The 27,992-nt window shown below is 43.8% G+C and overlaps 2 protein-coding genes across 8 annotated transcripts; both read left to right on the plus strand.

Annotated features, from left to right (window-relative positions):
• Positions 1-1,409: 1,409 nt before the first annotated feature.
• Positions 1,410-25,193, plus strand: LOC114847083 (nectin-3-like). 7 transcript variants are annotated; one of them, XM_029136439.3, is made up of 7 exons: positions 1,410-1,751; positions 19,389-19,727; positions 19,812-20,114; positions 21,299-21,392; positions 21,483-21,637; positions 22,082-22,187; positions 25,008-25,193. In XM_029136439.3, exons 1-7 carry the CDS (start codon positions 1,664-1,666, stop codon positions 25,072-25,074), a joined length of 1,152 nt encoding a protein of 383 aa, XP_028992272.1. In that variant the 5' UTR covers positions 1,410-1,663; the 3' UTR covers positions 25,075-25,193. The 7 variants fall into 7 exon arrangements, with proteins under 7 accessions (XP_028992272.1, XP_028992274.1, XP_028992270.1 ...); XM_029136441.3 differs by having other exon boundaries at positions 25,011-25,193; XM_029136437.3 differs by lacking the exon at positions 25,008-25,193 and adding an exon at positions 22,272-22,962.
• LOC129603517 (nectin-4-like) lies at positions 3,103-15,502 on the plus strand. The gene is made up of 5 exons (XM_055505112.1): positions 3,103-3,353; positions 12,068-12,161; positions 12,252-12,406; positions 12,852-12,963; positions 13,052-15,502. The coding sequence occupies exons 1-5, from the start codon at positions 3,323-3,325 to the stop codon at positions 13,164-13,166; spliced, it is 507 nt and encodes a 168-aa protein (XP_055361087.1). The 5' UTR covers positions 3,103-3,322; the 3' UTR covers positions 13,167-15,502.
• Positions 25,194-27,992: the final 2,799 nt, after the last annotated feature.

Consider the following 27,992-nt stretch of genomic DNA (forward strand, 5'->3'; position numbering starts at 1 on the left):
TTTATAGGCTACTTTCACCATCATCAAAGTAAATATGAAGAGCAGGGAAGATGCACAATAAACAACAGCAGCCACAGGAACCACAGACGCCTCCTCATGCTCTGCTTCTGTAACTCACCTGTGATTATTACCTCCCACGTCTTTACCAACACTCCTGCTGATGTGCTGATTTCACAGCTGTAGGTCCCAGTGTGAGACTTGTCGACTCTCTCTATGATCAAACGCTGCAGCTCATAGAAAATGTCTGACACTCAGCAACACTGTGGACACTGAGTCCTGGTCATTAACAAAGTCACAGGTCACAGCTAGGCCTCCATATGAATTTACACCCACATGTCACTAGTGAGACTGACAGTGTGGCTTTCTCCAGGTCTCTCTTTGCTCCTTCCTTTTCCTTCTTGAACTTCTCTTCCACCAATTCTTTGAGCTTTTCTGGTGGCGATGATGTAGGTTGGATCCAAGACACAGTACGAAGTACATTACAAACCATCTGAAACCAGCATCATGGTCTAGGGAAAAGGGCTGGGAGTCTTTTACAATCATTCACCAAAGTGGCATCAACCAGTTGCTGCTGGTGTGGGTGGGCTCTGAGGTTGCTACAACAGAAGGACACTTAGTAATATCAGTAAAAGGTATGAATGTGTCTTGTCCATGCACATTATTTTGAAGGCAGTTAGCAATAGTTGACTAGTCTATTATTATAAGTTATGTAAAGTGGAATAAAACAAAATTTGTGTCCCATCTCATCAACATCCTGCTGATTCATAAAACATAACACAAACACCACCAACCAAAGAATCATCTCACTGAAAAAGTGAATGCAGAACACAAACACAATAAGTGAGGATTTGTTTAAGCAGCAAAATGACAAACACTAATGAATAGCTTACGCTCACATACCATAATATTATTTATTTAGTTTTTTATTTGTAGTTAGTAAATCCTAATGTGAAACAACACTGTATCCTTCATACACACTCATCTCTCTCTATATATAATGTATAATAAAAACAATGCATTCTACCTGATTGACTGCAATCAATTGGAAGTGTTTCCATATGACAGAACGTCCTCTGTTCCTTGCGTGTGTCATATGTCACTTTCAATTAAACAAAATCACCTCTTAAACACACCACAAATCCCGCAAACACACTGCCTCTCCCCCGTATATTGATTAAAACCTGGCGGTGACATATGAACGGTCATCACTGATCACATGATTTTTGCCTAACGATTAATAAGTATTGACACGGTCATGAAGAGCTGTGCTTTTATTTCAAACATGCTCCAGAGGTTCAGCTTCCACGCATATTTGAACAGCACTTTACGGTTAATGGGGAGACACGTGGACGGGAGGTGTGAGTTTTGTGGGAAGGTGAAGGGAGTGGAACATACAAGTATATACAAGTATAGAAGGGAAAAGGAAGGAATGGTGAGGAGTATGGGGAAGAAGAGCACGTTGTTGTGAAGTGAGAGCCTTGTTGTGTGTAGTTTTAACTACAGTACAACATATCACACGTCTTACCTTTCTGTGCAAACCGTAGAATGCGGTCGCACTCCGTTTTTTTAGCTGGGTTAACGACGGATGAACTAATGACTGCTGAATGATCGCAGTCTGAAACGGAGCCTCACACGAGGACAACCATTTCCAAAGGACTTTGCTATGAGTGGATTTTCTCCAGGGAGGCTCCACCTCCTCCTCCTCCTGCTGCTGCTGCTGCTGCTGCTAAACCTGAGCTGGACCGTGGAAGGTGCGTGGACAAAACTCTTTACTACATCATCACTTTATTTAGCTTAGACCGTTGTGTCACCTACAAGAACAAAGCAGCAGCTGTTGTTTGATTGTATTTAGATATAAACTAGGGTATATTACATTGAAGGCTGTGAAGAACTCCTTAAACCTTTTAGACACCTGTCGTTTGACGACAGAAGAAATAAGGACAATAGATACTATTGTACGTTTAGAAAAAGAAAGAAACAGTGGTTTCATTGTTTTCTGATCACGTGTCATGGGAAGCTCGGTTTGTAGGAGTTTGTTGGATTTTCTTGGTCTAAAAAATGTAGGGCATTTCCTTAGAAAAGAAGACAGTAAATAAGTAAATACAGACTATGAGCTGCATAAACAACAAATATAGAACAAGATAAAGTTTTTTTCTACTGTTATTAAGCAAAAATAACTCCATTTGCATTTGACTTTTAACAAATGTCTCAGTGGTTCCACTCACATTTTCATGAATTGTCATTTGTAACACAGTCTGGCTGAACTGTACGGAGAACAGCCTCCCTCATCCAAATCATCTATTTATTCTCAGACAGGTACTGTACTCTACATCACCACTCACTTGCTCAGACACGTTTCTGAGCCTCCTTTGCATTTTTTCATTTCAAGTATTTCAGCTCACAGGTTGTGTCTTTCCACGGCTCATGAATGATTGGATTACACTGTCCCTAAAGGGTTTTAGGAGAGAAATACTCATATGTAGATACAAGCGAAGGTCAAATCAATAAATTTTGTTACGATTCTGGCTGACAAAACACACATCTTCAATGCAGCTGACTATCGGTTCAGGAACATTGGAAACTTTACCAAATACGATGGAACCCTCCAGTTATCAGACGCCACGCTGCTGGATGAAGGCAGCTACTCGTGCATATTCACTCTGTTTCCCAGCAGAAATTTCAGGACAGATGTTACACTAAACCTGCTCGGTATGATAAATGTGTGTGTGTGGAGTAAACAGATAAAAGCTGGAGTCCCACACTGACCTTTGACCTGTGTGCTTCCTCTTGTAGTCCCTCCAGTCGTAACGGTGAGGGACGACGCCCCTCTGTTGGGGGGTGAAGAAGCTTCCCTTGCTACCTGTACGGCGGCTGGTTCCCGGCCTCCTGCTGAGGTGAAGTGGATTATGGGTTCTCTGGAGGGCTCGGTCCGTTCAACCACCACCTCCACCCTTCACGATAACGGAACCACCACCACGGTCAGCTCGCTGCTTGGAGTCCCTACCAGAGACGTCAACCAGCGTTTGGTGAGATGTGTCGTCACCAGCGCGGCGCTGACACAAGCAAAGAGCCTGCCCTTCACGTTACAAGTGTTCTGTGAGTATAATGATGTCATAGGCTGCACTGGAGTTAATAACTATCGGTGGAGATTCTCAGTCATCCAGGTGACGTTATCTGAAGGTTGAGTCATGTCAACTGGATTTCTTCTTTTCCGTGGAAACGTTTTGCCATCAATTTAGGTGTTTGTTTTTCTTCAGTCTGAGTAAAGCTGACTGAAGGCCACATATTTATCCTTCAGAGAGGTTTCCTCCACTACCTGTAGATGATTGGCTCATTATGTGAGCAAAGAGGCCGTGAGTATCTGTGAACTCTCAACTACTTATTTTTTGGTTTCACAGTGGACCGAGAAGAGAAGTGATTTGATAGAGGGAAGAGTGATAAAATATGTACAATTTAAAGCACCCTCCCTCAACAGAGAAGGAGGCCTCAGACACAGTCTGGCTCCCATTTATCATGCAGCGATTTCATGTATTCCCGAGAAGATTAACACACACCACAACCCTGTAACGGTGGAGGAAGAGCCAAGTAGTTGAGACTTCACAGCTGCTTACTGATACCTTGCTGTGGGTGGGGTGCTCTGCCTCACAGCAACACATTGTTAACATGTCTGGTTGATTTATGGTCTTAAACACCTTTTGTCAGGCTCCGGGGCTGTATTAAGTTGTATTGTGTAACTCTTCCAGTTACTGTCCATCAGGTTAGTTTTGTTTTGAAAGGACTTAGTTTGTCACCAGCATTTTGGTTTCAGTTTCCTGTTTTATTTTGTAACACTTCCCTTTCACGTCACGCCTCAGCAGTTCCCGCTTTACTTCCGGTTCTCATTACTCGCACCTGCATAGAATCAGCAATCACTCACCTGCATACTTAAGCACCACCAGTTCCCTTAGCCAGTTGCCAGATTGTTATGTATGCTAGTCATCACTTTCCAGCGCTTAGTTATCCCGCCTGCATGTCCTGTGATCCTGTTTTGTTTCCTGACTTCCGATTCTCGTCTGTCCCTGAACTGTACTGCCGCCTGGAAAAGCTCTAGAGACACCGACCTGACCGCCTGATGCCGAGATAGCCTGCTCCTTTATGGGGTGCCAAATGTAAAAGTAGCACCTATAACTAGTTTTCTCACATTTAACTAAATGACACAACATGTTGTCTCACATTTAGTTAAATGTGCAAAAGTCTAAATGTAAATGTTAAATATAAATGTAAATGTTAAATATATATGTAAATGTTAAATGTTAAATGTTAAATGTTAAATGTTAAATGTTAAATGTAAATGTTAAATGTTAAATGTAAATGTTAAATGTAAATGTTAAATGTTGGCCGAGTGTAAAACTGAATATTCATGAATGGGCAAGTAGACTCCATCCCTACCCTCAAACAGCGCTGGTCTCAGATCAGAGGGACAACCTGGTGTTCTCGGGGATTCCAGAACAGGCGGAGGAAAACACGGAAACCACAATTAAAAACTTCATTAAACAACAGATGAAGATTCCAGCGGAAGTTGTCGACAAGATGGCGTTCCACCGTTCGCATAGACTTGGAGGAAGACGACCGGATGGCCAGCGCCCCCGACCCATCGTTGCCAAGTTTCATGACTTTAAGGCGAAGGAACTGGTTAAGAGCCGGGGCAGACAGCTGAAGGGAACCGACTACAGCGTCAACGACCAGTTCCCCAAGGAGATCCTCGACCGCCGCCGCCGACTGTTCCCCATCCGTAAGAGGTTCATGGCAGAAGGCTGCAGGGCTGTCATCAGCGTCGACAAACTGTACGTCAACGGAGAGCTCTACCGGGACCGGGAAGCAACTCCGTGGCTGTACTAGCAGGTGGTATGTAAAAACAATGGTTTAATATAAAAGGTTTGTTAAAAAAACCCAATAGATGCAATGCAACTATGTGTTATAACTTTACATCCAGTATTCAAACTCGTTCTCTCGCAGATGTTTCATATAAATGTTTACTGTCATTCTAACGTCACTCACTCACTCACTTTGCAAAGCGCTCACCATACGTAATCACTCACTTTCCTTTCACTTTAATTTTCCTTCCCTGTACTCTTTTTCCTTCACCTACTTTCACTCCACACTGTCTACATCCTTTTCTCTATTCTTCTCCCACGTAGTCAGCCAGCTATGTAGCCCTCCAACAGCCACACACAAACATCTACTGCACAGGGGAAACACGTGCACATACATAGGTAACACACAACTCAGAATACACAGGTACTTGAGGTTAGCCACACACCTAAAGTCTGTCACACTACATACACACAAGACTAGTGATCCACAGCAGTCAGGTAAGATATGACACCACTGAAGATTGTCACTTGGAATGTACGTGGAATCAATAAGAAGGAGAAACGATTTAAAATATTTAACCATTTGAAAACCCTACAAGCAGACATTGTTTTACTACAGGAAACTCATATTCCCAAAATTATAAATTACACTCTGGCATCAGCAGAGTTCCCACATGCTTACTTAGCCGGTTACAATTCTAAACAAAGAGGGGTCGCCATCCTGATAAATAAAAAGATTAACTTTACGCATAACGATACCATTGTAGATCCAGAAGGGAGATATATAATCATTAATATCTTGATAGGAAACATTGAATATTGCATAGCTAATGTGTATGGCCCTAATGCTGACGACCCCTCTTTCTTTCACAGCTTCTTCACATCACTGTCTGCTCACTCTGGTTCCAAACTTATAGTAGGAGGGGACTTTAATTTAGTATTTAACCCAGAGTTGGACAGGCTAAGCAAAGCTGTGAGCAACAGGAACTGGCAATCAGTACAGACCTTAAAACAGTACATGGATGACTTTGGTCTCTGTGACACATGGCGTTCTCTTCATCCTACATCCAGGGAATATACCTTTTTCTCACCAGTTCACCACTCTCACTCCCGTATAGATTATATTTTAGTAAATAACTCAGTCTTACAAGATGTCTCTGACACCAATATTCACTCTATCACAATCAGTGATCATGCACCAATGTCCATTTCGTTGATTAAGACAGCCACACCATCAACCAGGAATTGGAGGCTTAATACATCATTACTCAATGATCAAGACTTCATCAGTTATGTCAGGAGAGAATGGAAAACCTTTATAGAAATTAACGATACACCGGAAATCTCACCCTGTGTTCTTTGGGAGACTGGGAAGGCAGTTATGCGCGGTAGAATTATTTCATATTCATCACACAAGAAAAAAAAGGACATGTTACTTGAATTAGAATTAGAGCAAAAAATAAAATCTCTAGAGATTAAATATGCAGCCTCTCCAACCAATGATGTCCTAGAAGACCTAAAGAATCTAAAGCTGAAATTAAATAATATAATTGATTGCAAAACTCAGTTTCAGATAGACCAATTACGCTGGGAGAACTTTGACCATGCTAATAAATGTGGTAAATTTCTAGCTAACCAATTAAAAAATAATAAAGAGAAACAAATCATCCATTCAATAACTAATAAGGAAGGCAACATTACTCGTGATCCCCATGAAATAAATGATACCTTTAAAAACTTTTACCAAGAGTTATATACGTCCCAAATAGATCCACCCACCTCAGCCATAGAGGCGTTTCTGAATAAACTAGAACTGCCAAAGCTAAATGAAGAACAATCTACAACTCTAGACTCATTGTTATCTTTGGCAGAACTACATGAAGCTCTGCAGGAGATGCCCAATAAAAAAGCTCCAGGACCAGATGGATTCCCAACTGAATTTTATAAAGAGTTCTGGTCCATGCTGGCACCCAGCTTTTACAAAATGTTAGCTGAAATTAAACAACAACATTCATTACCCACAAATATGAATTCTGCCTTCATAAGCCTGCTCCAAAAACCAGGGAAAGACCCTACACTCCCATCGAGTTATAGACCAATTTCACTAATAAATGTAGATCTAAAAATAGTGTGTAAAGCACTTGCTAGAAGATTAGAAAAAATCACTCCATATATAATTCACTCTGATCAAACAGGCTTCATTAAAGGTAGACAGTCAACAAACAATATGAACAGACTAATTAATTTAATTGATTATGTCACCATCCATAAACTAGAGACAGCCATCGTCTCCTTAGATGCAGAAAAAGCTTTCGATAGAGTAAACTGGAAGTTTCTTTTAGCCACTCTGCACAAATTCGGCATTGGGGAAACATTCATAGACTGGATCCAAATATTATACAACTCAGCAAACGCTGCAGTCAGAACAAACAACCAGATCTCACCAAGGTTTAATCTGCATAGAGGGACAAGACAGGGCTGCCCACTGTCCCCATCACTATTTGCAATATTTATTGAACCTCTAGCCGCAGCAATAAGACAGCATGAAGGAATTACTGGAATATCGACCAAATCAGTAAATCATAAAATAAGTTTATATGCTGACGATGTGTTACTGTTTCTCCTTGAGCCACAGACGTCTCTTCCTACAACTATCAGCCTCATAGATGAATTCGCAGGACTTTCAGAGTACTCTATTAACTGGACCAAATCTATAGTGCTACCACTTAACCTTAAGGTGACTAACATCTCCTCTACCACACTCCATTCAGGAAACATTAAATACTTGGGCATTGAATTGTCGTCTAGGCTATCAGAGCTTATTGATCTAAACTACAATCCATTATTAAAACAAATAGAAGCCAACCTCAAAAGATGGCAGTCCTTACCCATTTCACTTATGGGAAGAATTGCCACCATAAAAATGATGATCCTGCCAAAAATTAATTACATATTTTCAATGATTCCAACTCAGCCAGCCCAGGCGTGGTTTAAGACATTAGACTCCTACATCTCACAGTTTTTGTGGAAAACCAAGCCACCACGAATTAGTTTAAAAACTCTTCAAAAATCCAGACGCTGCGGCGGCCTAGAACTACCTAACTTCCACCACTATTTTCTTGCCAATAGACTGAACCATGTCCACAAATGGATAAAACCCATGCCAGCAGACTCCTCCTGGATAGACATTGAACAAACATTTTGTGGAAATATTAAAGTTGCAGATCTGCCCTTTATCAGCACCAAAATCAAACATCATAGTTGTTACCAGAACATTAGCATAAAAGCATCTCTGCAAGCCTGGTGGGAGTTTCTTAAAATTAATGGGTCTTCGCTTACTCTTTGCCAAAACACACCTCTCTGGAACAATCCAGACATTATACAAAACAAAAAGGCAATACACTTTCCAACTTGGCATATCAAAGGGATAACACATCTGACACATGTTTTCACAAGAGACAAGTTTACCTCTTTTGAAGAACTAGTGTCTCACTATGAAATCACTAGTGCCAATTTCTTAGAATACCAACAACTAAAGTCAATACTTAATGCAAAAAGTAAGAATACTGCCATCCACATGCAACCACCACCAGTAATAGAGCGATTTATTGATATATCAGGGAAAAGGACAGTATCCAAAATCTATATCTTAATTTCCAATGTAGACCAGACAGTGAGCCTTCCGATCTCTAAATGGGAAGCTGATCTCAATATCACCACTAATTACACGTTCTGGAATAACATATGTTCTAATTTATTCAGAATGACAAAAAATACAAATTTACAACTAATACAATACAAAATTCTTCATAGAACTCACTATACAGGACAAAGGATGTTCCAAATGGGTCTCACAAACTCAAATATTTGCCCTCACTGTACAGATAACACAGCAGATAGATTCCTACATGCATTCTGGTCATGCTCACCTGTGCAGCAATTTTGGCAAAGAGTATGTGAACACCTGTCAACCAAGTTAAGCTATCCAATCCCAGCAGCCCCTGCACTTTGTCTTCTAGGAGATCTAAGTGGGCTTGATCTAGAGACAAACTCATCACACACACTTCTTTCTGCCCTCTGTGTCGCAAAGAAAATCATCCTCATGAACTGGAAAACTAAAAAAAAATTAAGCATTACTCAATACCTGAACAGCTTGTTAGATTATACCACCTTGGACACATTGTCTGCTTCATCAAATCAATGACCAAAACTATACTCTGATTGATTCCATTTCCAGGTAAGGATGCGTGGGGCTCGGGTGCTGCGTCATGTCTGGCACAGTGGTGGGGGGGTGACTGGTGGTTGGTGGTGCCTGCCTGAGGAACCGGAACGGGTTGGTGGACTCAGGGCTGGCCGCATGGGTCCCCTGCGGTGGGGGTGTGGTGGCTGCTGGGACCGGCGGCCCTGTGCCGGGGTGGGACCATTTTGAGGGTTGGCGTGTGCCTGTCTCCGGGGAGCCGGAGGCGGGCCTCCCTGCCGGTGTGCGGGGGCGGACCTGGGGGTGGAGACCTGGGTAACCTGCGTCCGGGGGACTCCCTCTGGGGGTGCCTGCCTGTGCCCGGAGGGGTGTCTCTCCCCTGGGGCGCTGCCCCTGCTCGGGTGGGGCGCTGCCTGCCCTAGCGGTCCGACGCCCTCTGGTAACTGCTCGGGCCTGTTGCAGGGGGGGTTGGCGGACTACTCAGGCTAGAACCTTCATTGGGCCCTGGGCGGAGGCTGGCCCTCAATGCACAACCGCAGAGTATGTGTGTGGGTTTGAGTGTCACACTACACGGGGCGAGCATGGGCATACTTGAGCGAGAGAATGGGTAAGTGTGAAAGAAGGGTGAGGATGGCTCTGGCTGTGCTGCGTGTGGCGCCTGGGCAGTAGTACTGCGGTCCCTGGGTCTCGGCTGTCCCTTCCTGGCTGGGGGTTGTGGGGGGTGGTGGGATAGGTAGCAGAGCCAGTCGGGAACCTGGCTCTGCGGACCCTGGTGCTCTGCTTCCCAACTACATTTCTCCGCATTCATCCACTTAGGTCTGCAAGGGGCGTCCTGCTGATGGAGGGACCAGGGCTACTGGGAAGTGGTTCCGTCCCTTCCAAGTGGGATGCTCTGCAGTTTTAATTGCATTAGTCATACACACTTGTCCAGGAATCTGGGGGCTCCTTCCGGGGGGGCCAGTAGACTTCCCATTGATGGCTCTGTCTGCTGGACCCCCCGGAGAATTGGGTATCTCCCAAAGTTCCTCATACTTAGCTACATACACATACATTTAGGGCCGGGGGTGGGCTCTTTCACTGGGGCCTGGGGCTCAGGCCAGTTGTGGCCTCGGCCACTGGCCCTGATGGAGAGATCACCACCCAGTTTTAACTGCAAAAAGACATTTAGGGTGAGGGGGGGCACTGTCCGGGGGACACACCGTCAGCCAGCGGTTGTGCTCCTGGAGGTGTCACCCACCTTCAGTGCACTTTAGTTCCACACACTCACGTCCAAGCTGGGTTGCAGGGTTCTGGGGTACCTATTTCTACTGCCCTCTGCCTCCCCCGGGTTGGGGGGGTTGGTCGGGGCTCGGGAGGAGCTGCGGTCCCTGCCTGGGGCCACATGGACGGCAGGCCGGAGACCTACCCTCCCCACGAATGTGATCAAGCGAATGGTGTGGGTGGGAGAATGTATCTGAGAGTGCATTGGTTCACGTATGATTGACTAGTTTGTTGTGAGAGAGTCTATGGTGTGTGTGTGTGTTGATGTGATGATGTGTGTTGCACATGTGGATGGGTGTATGCGTCTGTGTTTGTGTGAGTTGGTATGCGTGTGGTGCGGTTGAAGTGTGGGGGGTCCGGTTTTTCGCCCGGGGTACGATGATCGTCTGCCTGGGTGGTCTCTTTTCTGCTGACCCCACCAATTGCTGGCCTTGTGCTGCAGGCCGCTGTAGCGCCAGGGGATGAGGTCGGGCCGATGGGGTAGGCCCCGCTCCGCCCGTGTGGGGGTGGTGGGCTAGGGGCGGGCCCCACTCTGGGCGCGGGGGCATCTTCTGGCGGGCTCCCTACGGACCGTGGGTCCTCGGGCTCTACTCTTTCGGGCCGACCCTCCCGCCGGGGGGAGTGTTTGCCCCTGGTTCTCATGGGGCGGACAGCGTTGACCCCCGGTGGCCCACTCTGGCCTCGGGTGCTGTCTCTGTGGCTGCTGCAGCTCTGCCTGGGGGGCTCTGTGTGGGCGGCTTGGGTCGCAACACCTGCCCTCCTGGAACTGAAGGTGTGTGGGCTCCCTGGCTGCTAGGATTCCTTCCTCTGCTTGCTGGATGGGCGTAGTGGCGGAGCCCCTCACATCACCCTGGCTTCCACAAGTGGCATTGTTCATGCACCAACGTCTGCCTCACCCTTTGGGTGAATAATGATAAGCTACAGCCTTACTAACCTTGTAGTGGGACACTTTCCAAATCCAACTGTAAGTATTATTGATACTTATCACTACCGATATGAATAATGTGTGAATATGGAATTTGTGGTGTTGTATGTCATGACTTTTATTAAGTAGTATGGGATATGTATAATAATGCACATATGTATGTATATTGTATGTATATGTTTGTATTAGTATGTGCACATACCTTAGCACTATTATTGGTATTAGTATTAATCTCCAAGGTAAACCACAGTACAAAAATTGTTTAGTTATGAATGTGTTAGCCTACGGTACATCCATGCTTCTTATTTATTTATTTTTTTTGCTCCGATTATTTGCTTAACGGATTTGCTTGGTTTCAGCAGCTGGTTGCACCCCTTATCCCCCCTCCCCCCCACCCTCCCGCATACACACCCTAAAGCAGAAACCTAACCTGTCCACCAACACAGCAACATCACACACATTTTGGATTAGCTAAATAAACCATTAAATAAACCATAAATCAGGAAGAGTATATATATTCTATATATACTCTTCTTGTTAAAGCAAAGCTGTCCATCACAATATGGCATTCAGCGTAATATATGCTGCTTGCTTAACTGCTGGACAGAACAAAAAAAAAAAAGAAAAAAAAAAAAAAAAAAAAAAAAAAAAAAAAAATAACATTTCAACACTAAAACACGAAAAGGCTGAATGGTTGTTAGGAATGAGGAAGAACATCTAACTGTTGCATTTTTTGAATTGAATGAGTTTAACTGACTTTGACTTTAGTAGACAAGCCTCTAGTAAGTGACACAACCCAACAGAGCAGCTCATTCTCTCTCCTCTTTGCAGTTTCACCCACGACAGTGAACGTCACTGAAAGATCAGATAATTCATTTGAGTGTATGACTGAAGCCAACCCAGCTGCCAGCTTCACCTGGAGCAGGTACGGTGCTGCTGTCTGATCACAAAGAGCATCTTAATAAGTTGCTTTCAGGTGTTTGTGCTACAGGAACCTTTGTCTTGTGTGTTTCAGAGCTGACAAGTCCTGGCCTCAGTCTGGTGTCACTGTGGTCGGACCAACGCTGCAGTTTGTGAGGAACACCGCTGGCGTCGATGGCCTCTACCAGTGTGAAGCCTCCAACCAGTACGGGAGGAGTCATGGTTACCTCTATGTGCATGTGACATCAGGTGAGGCCTGTGCTCCAGGATGCACACTCATATTTGGAGGCTATAAATGTTAGCACAGTGTTTTATTATGCAAAGTAAAGTAAAGGACAGACATGAGGAGCATTTTTCAGTCTTAGGATTTAAAATGAATCAATTGAGACTTAGAATGTAAAGTTTTACGTTTGGTTTACAATATGTTCCTGCTCATTATGTGTCATACAGTAGTAAAGTTATATGTTCGGTTTATAATAACTGTCTTTGGTTCCTGTTTGTTTTGTGTCAGAGTAATGTCAGCTGATCTGGGCTGAAATAAAAACTCCTGCTTTGTCTGTGTCTGTGCTAAAAACGTTAATGGTATTTTCTGTTGTCTTTGCTTCAGACTCTGACCTACGCAGGTCGTTCTTTCTGTCCTGGCAGCTCTAGTCCTCCTGTGTATTTGTCTTACATGTGCTCTGATTCCCTACAGGCTCCTGCACGGTTTGCTGGGTATTATTTAGCCTTTTGCTCGTCCTTTTTTTGTCATTGCCATTGGTCTTGCTGCATGGTACTACCTTTTTTATATTCAGGCCCAAACAAAGGTACAAAATACAGTAATACTGCATATTATACTGGACATTTAATTTAAGTTTATAAATATATAAATTAATTAATTGGTTTCTTTTCCAGCAGAGAAGAGAGCACACCTGCATGGATGCAGCCTGTCCCTACAGAAGAAAGTGAAGCTGTAAAGCTCATGTTTAATGTAAACTCGGCATTACTCAGAGACAAAGTGTCTCATTAACTACTTCCCCAAGTGCAAACACAGTATCAGTTCATGACGCAACAGTTTAATTCTCTGTGACTATTTGAGTACAGTTTTCCTTTTTGTTTTTTGAGTACTTTTGTTTTGCTTTGGCAAGTTTACCCTCGTGCTGCAGGACAGAACAATGAGTGAAGGTGTAACCTGCATCCGTGCAGTGTGTCAATGTGCGAACAGACCTCACCATGGCTCCAATGTTGAAAGGATGCGGGTTTTTTTTTTTTTTCCAACCATCAGCCTTAACTGACGTGATTTTAATAATAGAAGAGGAGCGCTTAGCACATATAGCACATACAAAGTCAACCAGGTTATACTAGCAGAGATTATCTCAATTCTCTGAAGTTAGACACGTTACACATGTAAACTACATTAGTGGTCACTAGAACTTTAAACAATTTAACAAAACTCCAACAAACAAAAACATGCAGCATTCTGCAGCAAAATCATAGGTCTTCAGATCTTCTTAAGTTCACTGTGACAAACCGGCGGCTGACAAAGCAGCGGCCCCGGACTGGGCACACACGGTATTCACACACCAACTCATTAGCCGCCAAGAGCGGGTGCACACGCCTTCGTGCCGGCACCTGGACATTTCACCACCGTTCCACCACTTCCAGTTGTTACACCCTGAACTATTCACACACTTTACACTTTGTTGTAGAGTTGTGACGTTCCGTATCAGGCCTTGCAGCCCTATGGCAGGCGGTATTGCGTAACTGATTCAGGAAGTTGTTCAGATTTTGCCGTGGGCTCCAACACTGGGAGAATCAGAAATACTGTAAATCTATTCCCATTTATGTAAGTTAGCGGTGGCAAAACCCTGTGACGGCTGTATTCCAAAGCAGAAGAAATAATGTCAAAAAAAAAAGATATCGTCTGAGACCTGCCACAGAGGAAAAGCTTTTTAAATAATGAAAAAAAACAATGATGTGTCTCCTAAACCATAATCATTGGCCATGCCCCAACTACCCTCACGTCATTGTAAATAATCATTTCCATTTTCATCTTTTCCAAATAAATATTTTCCATAATGCCTGTATGTATATATGTGTGGACTTCAGCTCTGCCTTTAATACCATCCCCCTTGTAATACTCCACTATAAACTGACCCAGCTCACCGTCCCCAACCCCACGTGCCAGTGGATCAGTAGCTTCCTGACTGACAGGAGACAGCAGGTGAGGCTGGGCAGCATCACATCTGGCACCCGCACCATCAGCACCGGTGCACCACAGGGATGTGTCCTCTCCCCACTGCTCTTCTCCCTGTACACCAACAGCTGAACAGTCAACATGACCGTCATTGGGCTCATTCAGGACGGTGATGAGTCTGCATACAGACAGGAAGTGGAGCAGCTGGTCCAGTGGTGCAGTCAGAACCAGCTGGAGCTCAACACGCTCAAGACTGTGGAGATGATGGTAGACTTTAGGAAGAACTGCCTGCCCCCCCTCACCATCTACAATAACACAGTGTCTACCATGGACTCCTCTCAATCTCACAGGACCTGAAATGGTCCCCCCACAAAGACACTGCCCGCAAAAAGGCCCAGCAGAGGTTGTACTTCCTGAGCTGTCTCAGGAGCTGCTGACCATCCTCTACACGGCCATCATCAAGTCTGTTCTCTCCATCACTGTGTGGTTTGGTTCAGACACCAAGCAGGACAGACACAGACTGCAGAAGGTGGTCTGATCAGCAGAAAAGATCATCAAGACTGAGCTTCCTTCTATTGAACGCCTGTACCTCAGGGACTCAGGAAACGGGCTGTCAGCATCACTGCTGACCCCACACACACTGAACATAAACTGTTTAAACGCCTCCCCTCAACACAATGAATCAATGACTATGTGCAATAACAAAAGTGATATAGTGAGCTGCAGTTTATATTATTTTTTTCTTTATTTTATTTGTCCTGTGCAAACTTGGCGATTAAAGCTGATTCTGATTCTGATGTACTGTAGGGTTTGTCCAAGATGGCGGTGCGTACGGACCCCCACAAATCTTTACCCTTTTATGCTTCTACTGTCTTTTGTATTTGTTTTTTGCCCCATCCTACAACAAATTAATCTTCAGTCGAGAAGATCTGATAGCCATAGAATAGCAACAGAGGTTACTTTGCTCAGACAGGTTCTGTTCAAGATGCGAGAACTTATTTTTTTTATATTATTTTGTCTTATTTTATCTCTCTTTTTATCTGTTCAGTATTTCTTATATAGAGCTTTCATTCTCTTACTATAAACTGCTGCTGAGTGAACCTGTAATTTTTTTGTACCTGTACAATGACAAATAAACTTCTATTCTATATACAGTATAACATACAATATACATGTTTGCATACTTCTTTATTTTGCTGACAGTTTAATTCACAGGCTTTCTCCAAATCGCAACACACTTCAAATGCCAACTGGCAGCAAAGACCACGACAGAGAAAGACTGAACAAGCTGGTGAGGAAGGTCTGCTCTGTCCTGGGTGGTCCACTGGACTCTGTGGAGATGGAGGGTGAGAGGATGTCGGCCAAGCTGACGTCCAGCATGGACAAGTCTCCCACTGTATCAGACAGTGGAGGCTCTGAGCAGCTGCTTCAGTGGCAGACTGATCCACCCCCAGTGGAATTTGGAATTTCCAGAATGTGGGATGAATAAAGATTATCCACCATATGTACTATTACCAGCCACACCTAAATGAGGAAGAACTCAAGACGTTCATGAATTGGCTGTAAGAACAGTTTTAGTTTTTGTGTTCCACTTTGAGCTGTCGGGACAATGGATGGACTGTAAGCAGCTCTATACTCAGAAACAAAGCGATGCTTGTGTTTAAAACGGTACACAAAAGCATCCAACGGGTTTATGGGATTTCTGTCTGGTGGAAGATTCAGTAGAGAGAAGTGACGAAGTAATGAATAATTTAAGTTAATATGAAAGGAATAATCAAGAGCTGCCACAAACAGAGAAAGAGAACCTGAACCCATCGTGCTCCTCTTTTAGTGATAAAAAGGAAGAGGGCGTAGACAATGATACCCTAAAATAACACGTTGTTGTGAGGCGAGAGCTTTGTTTTATTACGACCAGAAAACGGCACCGCGGAGAACAAGTGTTGTGTGTCTACATCTCCTTGTTAGGGCACAACCATATTTGTTGTTTTAACACTAAAATATTATTGAAAAATATGCAACATGACTATATAATCTAGCCACAGGGGTTGCAAGCCAGTGACCTCTGATCCAGTCCCAAGCCTGGATCAATAGAGTGTTGCGTTAGGAAGGGCATCCGGCGTAAAAATTGCCAATAAAAACCATGTGAATTGTCAATAAGAATTTCATAACGGATCAGGCGAGGTCTGGGTTAACAACAGCAACAACAACAACAGGGTGCCGGTAGAAATTGGGCTACTGTTGGTCGAAGAAGGAGAGCAGGCAGAAGGGTGTGTTCTACCATGGTGTGGATAGAAAGAGAAACGGAGTAGGAGTGACCCGGAAGGGGCTGTTTGTGAAGAATCAACGTCTTCACGTGCCGAGCGGTCTCATTCTGTGTCGGCGTAGCGAACGCGAAACGCGGACCGATTGTCTGGAGATATTTTACCTGAATGTCTGTTGAATGTCCAATATCAAACCGCGACGTTCACCAGAACCACGGCTACATGACCGCAGTCTTACACGAGGATAATCATCTATAAAGGATCCCACTATGAGGCGTTTTTTTCCTGGGATCCTGCTCTTCCTGTTGCTGCTAAACCTGAGCTGGACTGTAGAAGGTGCGTGAACAACACTTTTCTTTACTACATTTGTACATGAGGGCATCGGTCCTTTACGTAGGTCAGACCGCTGCATCACCTACAATAAACAACAAAGCAGCAGCTGTTTGTATTTAGAGATAAACTAGGTTATAATCAAATGAAGGTCGCAAAGAACTGCTTCAGTACTGGACGACAGAAGCAATAAAGGCCACAGAGACGATAGAAGATATTAAACTATGTTTAAAAAAGTTAAAATCGAAAAAGAAAAATAGTGAGGTCATTGATTTGTGAAAGTGGAAAGGCGAAGCTCGAGGGAAGATCGGTGTTTTGGAATAACTGGGCTAAAGAATGTAAAGGGGATTTCCCCCCGTAACTGGAAAATAAGATTAGCTTCATTTTATTTTCTAGTTTTAAACTAGAAAGTTTAAAACAAAGGTAACTTTTACTTGACTTAGTTCCTTTTAACAAATGTCCTAGTTGCTGCAAACACATTTTGATAAATTGTAGCATCTGAGGACGTTTGTTTATTGTGTTGCCACAGGAAATTGTTTTGGATTTGGAAATGGCGGAGTCAGGTCAGTGAATGTGCCACAAAGTTTGTTTTTCACGGCCTTGAAAGCGCCACAACAAGCGAGAAAGCTGGACACGGCGCTGAACGGAAAATAATACAGGGGAAGAGACGTTATGGAAGAAAGAAGCAAATTTCAGCTACGGTATTTTTGTTTTGTTTAGCTCCGGTCAAAGTGGCAACGAGATGAAGCTTAATTATGAAGGATAAGATTTTAGCAATTGTCTTGAAACTGTCTATGAAGTCTCGTGGTCACCACCTGATGTTAGTCAGGAATCAAGGTGAGGGACCCGAATGCACAGTACGCACATACAATGACTTCAATTATATTGTTGTACATTGACACAGTATCAATACAGTTTTGCAGTGTGTGGAAACGCTTTATGACGCCTCATCCACCCATCACTGCAGATACCGTTTGTGGAGGTTTAACGCAGGCTCTTGGTCAGACAGGCAGAGGTCTGTACACAGAGTGTCATGGAAGGCAATGGTACAGACAGGGATTAGGCAAAGCGCGCGATCTCCAGGCTTGCTTCAATAACTAAGCAGAGTAAGCACAATGCTGAGGTCTTTACATGTGTGTTTCTCTTACTCTAGAAAAAAGGAAACAGGCTGTTTTAGAATGTTTGATTAAATTGAACCAGTATATTTTTATCCTATAACTCACCACAACAGCTGTGACATTCAGCCTCCACGCCGCTAGAGGCGCTCTTGGGACTTTTGCTGTGGGTCTGAGTTTTAATTTCCTGTGTAATTAGTTGACCCACCTGTTTTGGTTTGTATATAAGGGATGTCTTTTGTTTCACACATTGCTGGTGTGTACGCGGTTGTAGCCAGATGCTACACCAAGTTATGTCTAAAGAGAGGAGAGTAAGTAGTGGAGTTCCTGCGTTTTGATTTGATGTCCTGTAAGGTTTGTGAGTGTCTTATGTTTCATGTTGAGGATTTTTGCCCGTAGTGTACGGAGCGTTTAGTTTGAGATAGTGAGTTAGGTTAATGATCACGTTTACCTGCATCGCAGTGATTTTTAGTTCTTCCTTTTGTGTTGACTGAGTCCTGCTGTGCAGAGAGTTTATGTAGTATTTAAATAAACCACTTTATGTTAACTGTTAAGTCACTGTGTTTGGGTCGTGCATTTGGGGTCTCCCCCCTCTCCTGTGTTTCCCTGCGACCTGGTCTGCCGGTTGCGGCCAGGTGTCTGTGTGAGGGATTACACAGAGCTGTGTGCTGGAAGCACGTCGGCCGTGGTGCCTGAAGCCTCCGCTCAGTGTGAGCGCGTTCTCCTCCCGGCTCCGTGAGAGCCGTAGTTCTCCCCGCTTGGAGCGGGTGCTGTCACCGTCTCTCTCCACCGCATCTCCTCTCCTGCCCAGGGTTCCGTCAAAGCCCCGCCGGTTCGGAACCGACGGGGCGAGTTCGTAACAACAGCTGCTGTCACATGTGTGATACTTTTATTGATGACATGGTTGTAATGTGATCAGAGACAACTTTAAAACACAGTAATTTAAAGTATTGCAGTGCTATAAGTTGTAGTTCAATGTACAAAAATAATTATCTCATTATAATTAGTTGTGTTGTAAGTTCTTTGGTTAATAAACCAGGTATCAGATCCAGACATGTTAAATCCTTTGTTGCCACAATGAAGTAAAGCAGTGGGAACAGACTTTTTTTTTTTTTTTTTTTTCTGACCCTCCTTTTTCACACACCAGTCATTTCACGCATTTCAAGTTGTATTGTTTTCAGGCCTCATTTAAAGGAATCAAATGGACAAGATGACAGCGTTAAATTGGATTACTTTTACAAATGTCTACTGATTTAGCAGATAGTTTTGTAACAGTCACAACCTCCAGAGACTGAAACCTCTTGTGCTTCTGCTCGTGTTTGTTTCCTGACTTTCCATTTGTCTTTCAGCTGTCCGGGTGGTGGGAGGAAACGTGTCGGTGGTTCTTGGAGAGAGCGCTACGTTACCCTGCAACCTCCTTGACACCACAGAGACGCTCACACAGATTTCATGGCAGAGAATGACTAAGGGGAAGCCAGAAAATGGAAATTTCATTACGATTATGGCTGATAAAACACACAACACCAATGGAGCTGACTATCGGTTCAGGAACATTGGAAACTTTACCAAATACGATGGAACCCTCCAGTTATCAGACGCCACGTTGCTGGATGAAGGCAGCTACTCGTGCATATTCACTCTGTTTCCCAGCGGAAATTTCAGGACAGATGTTACACTAAACCTGCTCGGTATGATAAATGTGTGTGTGTGGAGTAAACAGATAAAAGCTGGAGTCCCACACTGACCTTTGACCTGTGTGCTTCCTCTTGTAGTCCCTCCAGTCGTAACGGTGGAGGACGACGCCCCTCTGTTGGGGGGTGAAGAAGCTTCCCTTGCTACCTGTACGGCGGCTGGTTCCCGGCCTCCTGCTGAGGTGAAGTGGATTATGGGTTCTCTGGAGGGCTCGGTCCGTTCAACCACCACCTCCACCCTTCACGATAACGGAACCACCACCACGGTCAGCTCGCTGCTTGGAGTCCCTACCAGAGACGTCAACCAGCGTTTGGTGAGATGTGTCGTCACCAGCGCGGCGCTGACACAAGCAAAGAGCCTGCCCTTCACGTTACAAGTGTTCTGTGAGTATAATGATGTCATACGCTGCACTGGAGTCGGTGGAAATTCTCAATTATCCGGGTGACGTTTTGTGAAGGTTGAATCATTTCAACTGGATTTCTTCTTTTCCGTGGAAACGTTTTACCCTCGATTCAGGTGCTTGTTTTTCTTCAGTCTGAGTAAAGTTGACTTAAATTACAAGGCAGTGGATTTCAAGTGTGTGGTTGAATAGAACCACTCCACCCTTCTGACATTTCAACACATGCCTCCACTAAAACACATGTAAAGGCTAAATGGTTTTTAGGAATAAGGAATAACGTCTAACGGTCACTTTTTTGAATTGAATGAGATTAACTGACTTTGACTTTAGTAGACAAACCTCTAGTTAGTGACACTACGTACGCTGCACTGGAGTTAATATCCGTGGAGATTCTCAGTCATCCAGGTGATGTTATCTGAAGGTTGAGTTGTGTCAACTGGATTTCTTCTTTTCCGTGGAAACGTTTTGCCATTAATTTAGGTGTTTGTTTTTCTTCAGTCTGAGTAAAGCTGACTGAAGGCCACATATTTATCCTTCAGAGAGGTTTCCTCCACTACCTGTAGATGATTGTCTCATTATGTGAGCAAAGAGCTGGGGGCCGTGAGTATCTGAACTGTCAACTACTTATTTCTTGGTTTCACAGTGGACCGAGAAGAGAAGTGATTTGATAGAGGGTTGAGGGAAGAGTGATAAAATATGTACAATTTAAAGCACCCTCCCTCAACAGAGTAGGAGGCCTCAGACACAGTCTGGCTCCCATTTATCATGCTGCTATTTCATCTATTCCTGAGAAGATTAACACACACCACAACCCTGTAACGGTGGAGGAACAGCCAAGTAGTTGAGACTTCACAGCTGCTTACTGATACCTTGCTGTGGGTGGGGTGCTCTGCCTCACAGCAACACATTGTTACATGTCTGGTTGATTTATGGTCCTAAACACCTTAACAGTGTTTTTTTTAAGTGTCTGTGTGGTTGAATGGAACCACTCCACGCTTCTAACATTTCAACACTAAAACACGAGAAGGCTGAATGGTTGTTAGGAATGAGGAAGAACGTCTAACTGTTGCATTTTTTTAATTGAATGAGTTTAACTGACTTTAACTTTAGTAGACAAACCTAGTGACACAACCCAACAAAGCAGCTCATTCTCTCTCCTCTTTGCAGTTTCACCCACGACAGTGAACGTCACTGAAAGGTCAGATAATTCATTTGAGTGTATGACTGAAGCCAACCCAGCTGCCAGCTTCACCTGGAGCAGGTACGGTGCTGCTGTCTGATCACAAAGAGCATCTTAATAAGTTGGTTTCAGGTGTTCGTGGTACAGGAACCTTTGTCTTGTGTGTTTCAGAGCTGACAAGTCCTGGCCTCAGTCTGGTGTCACTGTGGTTGGACCAACGCTGCAGTTTGTGAGGAACACCGCTGGCGTCAATGGCCTCTACCAGTGTGAAGCCTCCAACCAGTACGGGAGGAGTCATGGTAACTTCTATGTGCATGTGACATCAGGTGAGGCCTGTGCTCCAGGATGCACACTTATATTTGGAGGCTATTATTATTATTATTAGCACAGTGTTTTTATTATGCAAAGTAAAGGACAGACATGAGGAGCATTTTTCAGTCTTAGGATTTAAAATGAATCAATCGAGACTTAGAATGTAAAGTTTTACGTTTGGTTTACAATAAGTTCCTGCTCATTATGTGTCATAGAGTAGTAAAGTTATATGTTCGGTTTATAATAACTGTCTTTGGTTCCTGTTTGTTTTGTGTCAGAGTAATGTCAGCTGATCTGGGCTGAAATAAAAACTCCTGCTTTGTCTGTGTCTCTGCTAAAAACGTTAATGGTATTTTCTGTTGTCTTTGCTTCAGACTCTGACCTACGCAGGTCGTTCTTTCTGTCCTGGCAGCTCTAGTCCTCCTGTGTATTTGTCTTACGTGTGTGATTCCCTACAGGCTCCTGCACGGTTTGCTGGGTATTATTTAGCCTTTTGCTCGTCCTTTTTTTGCCATTGGTCTTGCTGCATGGTACTACCTTTTTTATATTCAGGCCCAAACAAAGGTACAAAATACAGTAATACTGCATATTATACTGGACATTTAATTTAAGTTTATAAATATATAAATTAATTGGTTTCTTTTCCAGCAGAGAAGAGTCTCCTGCATGGATGCAGCCTGTCCCTACAGAAGATGAAGCTGTAAAGCTCATGTTTAATGTAAACTAACTCTGCATTACTCAGAGACAAAGTGTCTCATTAACTACTTCCCCAAGTGCAAACACAGTATCAGTTTATGACGCAACAGTTTAATTCTCTGTGACTATTTGAGTACAGTTCTCCTTTTTTGTTTTTTGAGTACTTTTGTTTTGCTTTGGCAAGTTTACCCTCGTGCTGCAGGACAGAACAATGAGTGAAGGTGTAACCTGCATCAGTGCAGTGTGTCAACGTGCGAACAGACCTCACCATGGCTCCAATGTTGAAAGGATGCGTTTTTCTTCTGTGTTTTTTTTTTTTTTTTTTTTTTTTTTTTTGTTCTGTCCAGCAGTTTAGCAAGCAGCATATATTACGCTGAATGCCATATTGTGATGGACAGCTTTGCTTTAACAAGAAGAGTATATATAGAATATATATATATACACTCTTCCTGATTTATGGTTTATTTAATGGTTTATTTAGCTAATCCAAAATGTATGTGATGTTGCTGTGTTGGTGGACAGGTTAGGTTTCTGCTTTAGGGTGTGTATGCGGGAGGGTGTGTGGGGGGTAAGGGGTGCAACCAGCTGCTGAAACCAAGCAAATCTGTTAAGTAAACAATCGGAGCAAAAAAAAAAAAAAAAAGCAGGGATGTACCTTAGGCTAACACATTAATAACTAAACAACTTTTGTACTGTGGTTCACCTTGGAGATTAATACTAATACCAATAATAGTGCCAAGGTATGTGCACATACTCATACAAACACATACATATAATATACATACATATGTGCATTATTACACATATCCCATACTACTTAATAAAAGTCCACAAATTCCATATTCACACTTTATTGATATTGGTAGTGATAAGTATCAATAATACTTACAGTTGGATTTGGAAAGTGTCTTTTTTATTTTATTTTATCTTATTTTATCTCTCTTTTTATCTGTTCAGTATTTCTTATATAGCGCTTTCATTGTCTTACTGTAAACTGCTGCTGGGTGAACCTATAATTTTTTTGTACCTGTACAATGACAAATAAAATTCTATTCTATATACAGTATAACATACAATATACGTGTTTGCATTCTTCTTTATTTTGCTGTCAGTTTAATTCACATGCTTTCTCCAAATCGCCACACGCTTCAAATGCCAAAGCCTCGATACGGAACGTCATCACATCACTAGTAGATACAGTAGGTGGCGGTAATGCACAGTGGTAGGCAAGCTGCCATAAAAAACAAGAAGAAGAAGAAAAAGGAAAAACAGGCGCCATACACAACAAATATCCTGAACCAATCGTGCTCCTCCTTTAGTGATAATAGTGAAGAAGGCGAAGGCTGAGAATCTCCAGTCAATAATACCCTAAAAGTAATGATAAAAGGGGACGTGTAATCACCGATCAGGACCCGTTGTGAGGCGACAGACTTGTTGCGTGTAGTTTTCTAAATTTACAACACACCAGTCTTATTACGAATCAGAATACGGGCACAGTACATTTTTAGCTGGGTTAACGACGGATGAAATAATGACGACTGAATGACTTCGCTACGAGCAGGTTTTCTCTAGGGATCCTGCTCCCGCTCCTGCTAAACACGATCTGGACCGTGAAAGGTGCGTGGACAACACTTTCTGTACAACATCGTATGTGCCCTATTTATGTTAGACCGCTGCAACACGTGTAACAACAAAGTAGCTGTTGTGTGATTGTATTTAGAGATAAACTAGGTTATATCAGACTGAAGGGTGTGGAGAACTCCTTCTAATACTGGACGACAGAAGAAATATGCATATATATGAAATAGAGGCGATGGACTACTTGGAATATTATGCGTTTAAAAAAGCTGATGTCAGGTCGGTAAGAGTGGCTTCATTGTTTTGTGAAGTTGGAAATGTAAATCACATGTCACATAGTTTGACTATTTCCACACCAAGTTAACATGTTTTCTATACACATATACACGTTTCAGCTAGAAAATAAATAAATGTTGCTCAGCAGGTAAGACCCAAATGAAAGGCTCTGTTCATTCAGACAGTGACTGTATTCTTCGTCTTTCTGCTGCTCAGACACGTTTTCTGACCCTCCTTTACATTTTTCCTAACACCAGGCATTTCAAGGAATTCAGCTCTGACATTGACACGATGGCAGAATTAGATTGTTTTAAACTGTATCCTAACTGTAACTGTACCTACTGTATTTTATTTACAGACACCTACCTCATGTCTGTAAAGAACAGACATGAGGAGCCCTTGTTAAGTCATAGCAGGTGAAACATAAATGTAAGACAACATTAAAACCAGCTACATTCATGAGATCTACAGGTGTCATGGCGTTCAAGGCAGCGGACCCACACGCACAGCGGAGACAGGACTTAGATAATGAAGTGTTTAATCAGGCTCATGGTCAGGCAGACAAAGGCTGCTACCACTGTGTGACAATCTGGCACTGGGCTATGGTTGAAACGGTGCTTAAATACAGGACTATGTGAGTAATGACTGATTCCATACAGGCTCCTGCACGGTTTGCTGGGTATTATTTAGCCTATTGCTCGTCCTGTTTGCCATTGGTCTTGCTGCATGGTTCTTTTATAGATCCAGGGTCAATCAGTAAAAGGTACAAAATACAGAAATACTGCATATTTTACTGCACATTTAATTTAAGTTAATTGATAGTTTCTTTTCCAGCAGAGAAGAGAGCACACCTGCAGGGATGCAGCCTGTCCATGTAGTGGACGATGAAACACCTACGTAAAGCACATGTTAAATGTAAAATCTGTATTACTCATGAACTACTTTCCCAAACAAACACGAAAACTGTATTAGTTGATGGTGCAACAGTCCAACTGTCGGTTTTTGTCAGTATTTGAGCACAGTTTTCCAGTTCTCCCATAAGTTCTGTTTTGCTTTGCCAATTTTACCCTTGTGCTTCATGTGTGTGTGTGTGTATATATATCTATATCTCCCTGGAAATACATCCGGCACCTCAGTCCAGAAAAGTGCAGTCCTAGAAACAGCAGAACAACAGAACCCTCAAGCTCCCTGGCCTCTGGTAGAGGACCCAAGCTTAGAAAGTGGATGAGACCACCCGCGGAGGGTGAGAATACAGTGGTATATTTAGTATGTTTCTGCATTAACTTTTTGACTGAAAATATCATTTGATTTAATCTTTTTTACTTTAATTGTTCTTTGCTAGGTTAGAGTTTCAGACTGACAAAGTGTATATATGTGTGTTTATATACACACACACACACATATAGCTCGCTGGATAGCTCAATCGGTAAAGGCGCAGGACTTGCATGCGGGGGGTTCCCGGTTCGAATCCCCCGTTAGGGTGAATAAGCATCCAGTGTGGGCAAGACCCTTCAAGCTACCGCCTACCACATATCATATGAGTTACCGCGTCAGGTGTTGGGAACCCAGAGCATCTTGGCGAGAAGTGGGCTACTGGAACAAGAAAGAAATGGCTGAGATGCAAGAACAAGGCTCTGTTGGAGTGCTACTACTCAAGCAACATGCAAAGAATGTGCGGTGAATGGGAACGGAGAAAACCACATTCAAGACTGACGGCAAAGCAACTAGTAGCTCAGTGTTCCAACATCCACAAACGGCAACTGCTATCACAACTTGAGATTGACGAGATACAACACAAATGCTACGGCAAGGAGGACCCAAGACGCCAGGTCAGAGGGGAGGTTTCACCATCTCCCCAACCGGAAGCGAGGCAGGGACTGACCTGAAAGATAAGATCATGGCGAGATTGAACAGGCAACCCCGAAGACAACTACAACGGCTACGTGAAGTACCATCAGAAAGTCTCATGGAAGATATGAATGCAGCATTGAGAGCGATCCCTACCACAACAATCACAGAAACCAATGAGCTGATATACGCTTCAGCATCAGTGATTAGTGATCCTAGAGGTATAAGAGCAACCATGGGAACCATGAGAAACAATACCCACCATGGAAACGAAGGTTGGAGGCAAAAATCAAGGCAGCTCGGAGGGAAGTGAGCCAAATGACAGAGGCCCAGAGAGGTGCAATGAAAAGACCGATGCCCAAGAGGTACAGACAGATGACCATACCTGAAGCACTCGAAACTGCCAAGCAAAGGCTTGTAGCCAGCCGCCTAAAGAGATACACCAGAGACAACGAAGCCAGACGAATCAACCGGCTGTTCACAACACAACCTGCGAAAGTGTACTCTCAATGGCAGGGTAATAACAACAGAGCAGACCCACCAAGGCTGGAAACTGAACAGTAAGGGATATGGGAGAGGGAGGCATCACACAACAGCGATGCACAGTGGCTGGTGGATCTGAGGGAAGATCACAGCAACCTCCCTGAACAGAATCCAGTGACTATCACAGTGGCAGACATCCAACAAAGAGTCTCAGGTATGAAAAACTGGACAGCACCTGGCCCTGACATGATCCACGCCTACTGGCTAAAGAAGCTCACTGCAATCCATGAGCGCCTGGCAGCACAAATGAACCAGGATGGGACTCACCCTGAATGGCCTAACCGAAGGGCGAACAATCCTGATAATGAAGGATCCCTCAAAGGGTACAGTCCCATCCAACTACCGGCCAATAACCTGTCTCTCCACAACATGGAAGCTCATGTCAGGCATCATCGCAGCTAAGATAAGTGGGCACATGAGTCAATACATGAGCGAAGCACAGAAGGGCATTGGTAAGGATACCAGAGGAGTCAAACACCAACTCCTGGTAGACAGAACAGTCGCCCAAGACTGCAGAGTGCGACACACGAATCTGTGCACAGCCTGGATCGACTACAAGAAAGCCTATGACTCAATGCCACACACATGGATCACTGAATGCTTGGAGCTGTACAACATCAACAGAACTCTAAAGGCCTTCATTGCAAACTCGATGAGGTTGTGGAGAACCACCCTTGAAGCCAATGGGAAGCCACTTGCCCAAGTATCCATCAAATGTGGCATATACCAAGGAGATGCACTGTCCCCACTGCTGTTCTGCATAGGTCTGAACCCCCTCAGCCAAATAATAAACAAGACTGGCTATGGATACCGACTCCGGAACGGGGACACCATAAGTCACCTCCTCTACATGAATGACATCAAGCTGTACGCCAAGAGTGAGCGAGACATCGACTCACTGATCCACACCACCAGGATCTACAGCTCGGACATCGGGATGTCATTCGGGCTCGATAAATGTGGGAGGATGGTGACAAAGAGAGGCAAGGTAATCCACACAGAAGGGGTCTCACTCCCAGAAGGAACAATAGCAGACATTGAGGACAGTTACAAGTACCTTGGAATACCACAGGCGAACGGCAACCTTGAACAGGCAACAAGGAATGCGGCAACAGCCAAATACCTCCAACGAGTAAGGCAAGTTCTAAGAAGCCAGCTCAATGGCAAGAACAAATCCCAGGCAATAAACAGCTACGCCCTGCCAGTGATCAGATACCCTGCGGGAATAATAAGGTGGCCAAAGGAAGAGATACAGACCACAGATGTTAAGACACGAAAGCTCCTTACCATGCATGGAGGGTTCCCCCCCAAATCCAGCACCCTGAGACTGTACGCTAGCCGCAAGGAAGGAGGACGAGGACTAGTGAGCGTGAGAGCCACTATCCGGGATGAAACATCCAAGATCCATAAGTACATCAAGGATAAGGC

The sequence above is a fragment of the Betta splendens genome, chromosome 21 (assembly GCF_900634795.4).
Source record: "Betta splendens chromosome 21, fBetSpl5.4, whole genome shotgun sequence".
Taxonomy (NCBI): Eukaryota; Metazoa; Chordata; class Actinopteri; order Anabantiformes; family Osphronemidae; genus Betta; species Betta splendens.

Excerpts from the sequence above, each read along its gene's own strand:
- LOC114847083 (XM_029136437.3), top strand. The coding sequence starts at position 1,664 with ATGAGTGGATTTTCTCCAGGGAGGCTCCACCTCCTCCTCCTCCTGCTG. Across the intron at positions 19,728-19,811 it reads TGTTACACTAAACCTGCTCG|TCCCTCCAGTCGTAACGGTG; the intron begins GTATGATAAATG and ends TTCCTCTTGTAG. Across the intron at positions 22,188-22,271 it reads ATATTCAGGCCCAAACAAAG|CAGAGAAGAGTCTCCTGCAT; the intron begins GTACAAAATACA and ends TTTCTTTTCCAG.
- LOC129603517 (XM_055505112.1), top strand. The coding sequence starts at position 3,323 with ATGATTGGCTCATTATGTGAGCAAAGAGGCC. Across the intron at positions 3,354-12,067 it reads ATTATGTGAGCAAAGAGGCC|TTTCACCCACGACAGTGAAC; the intron begins GTGAGTATCTGT and ends TCCTCTTTGCAG. Across the intron at positions 12,407-12,851 it reads CTATGTGCATGTGACATCAG|GCTCCTGCACGGTTTGCTGG; the intron begins GTGAGGCCTGTG and ends GATTCCCTACAG.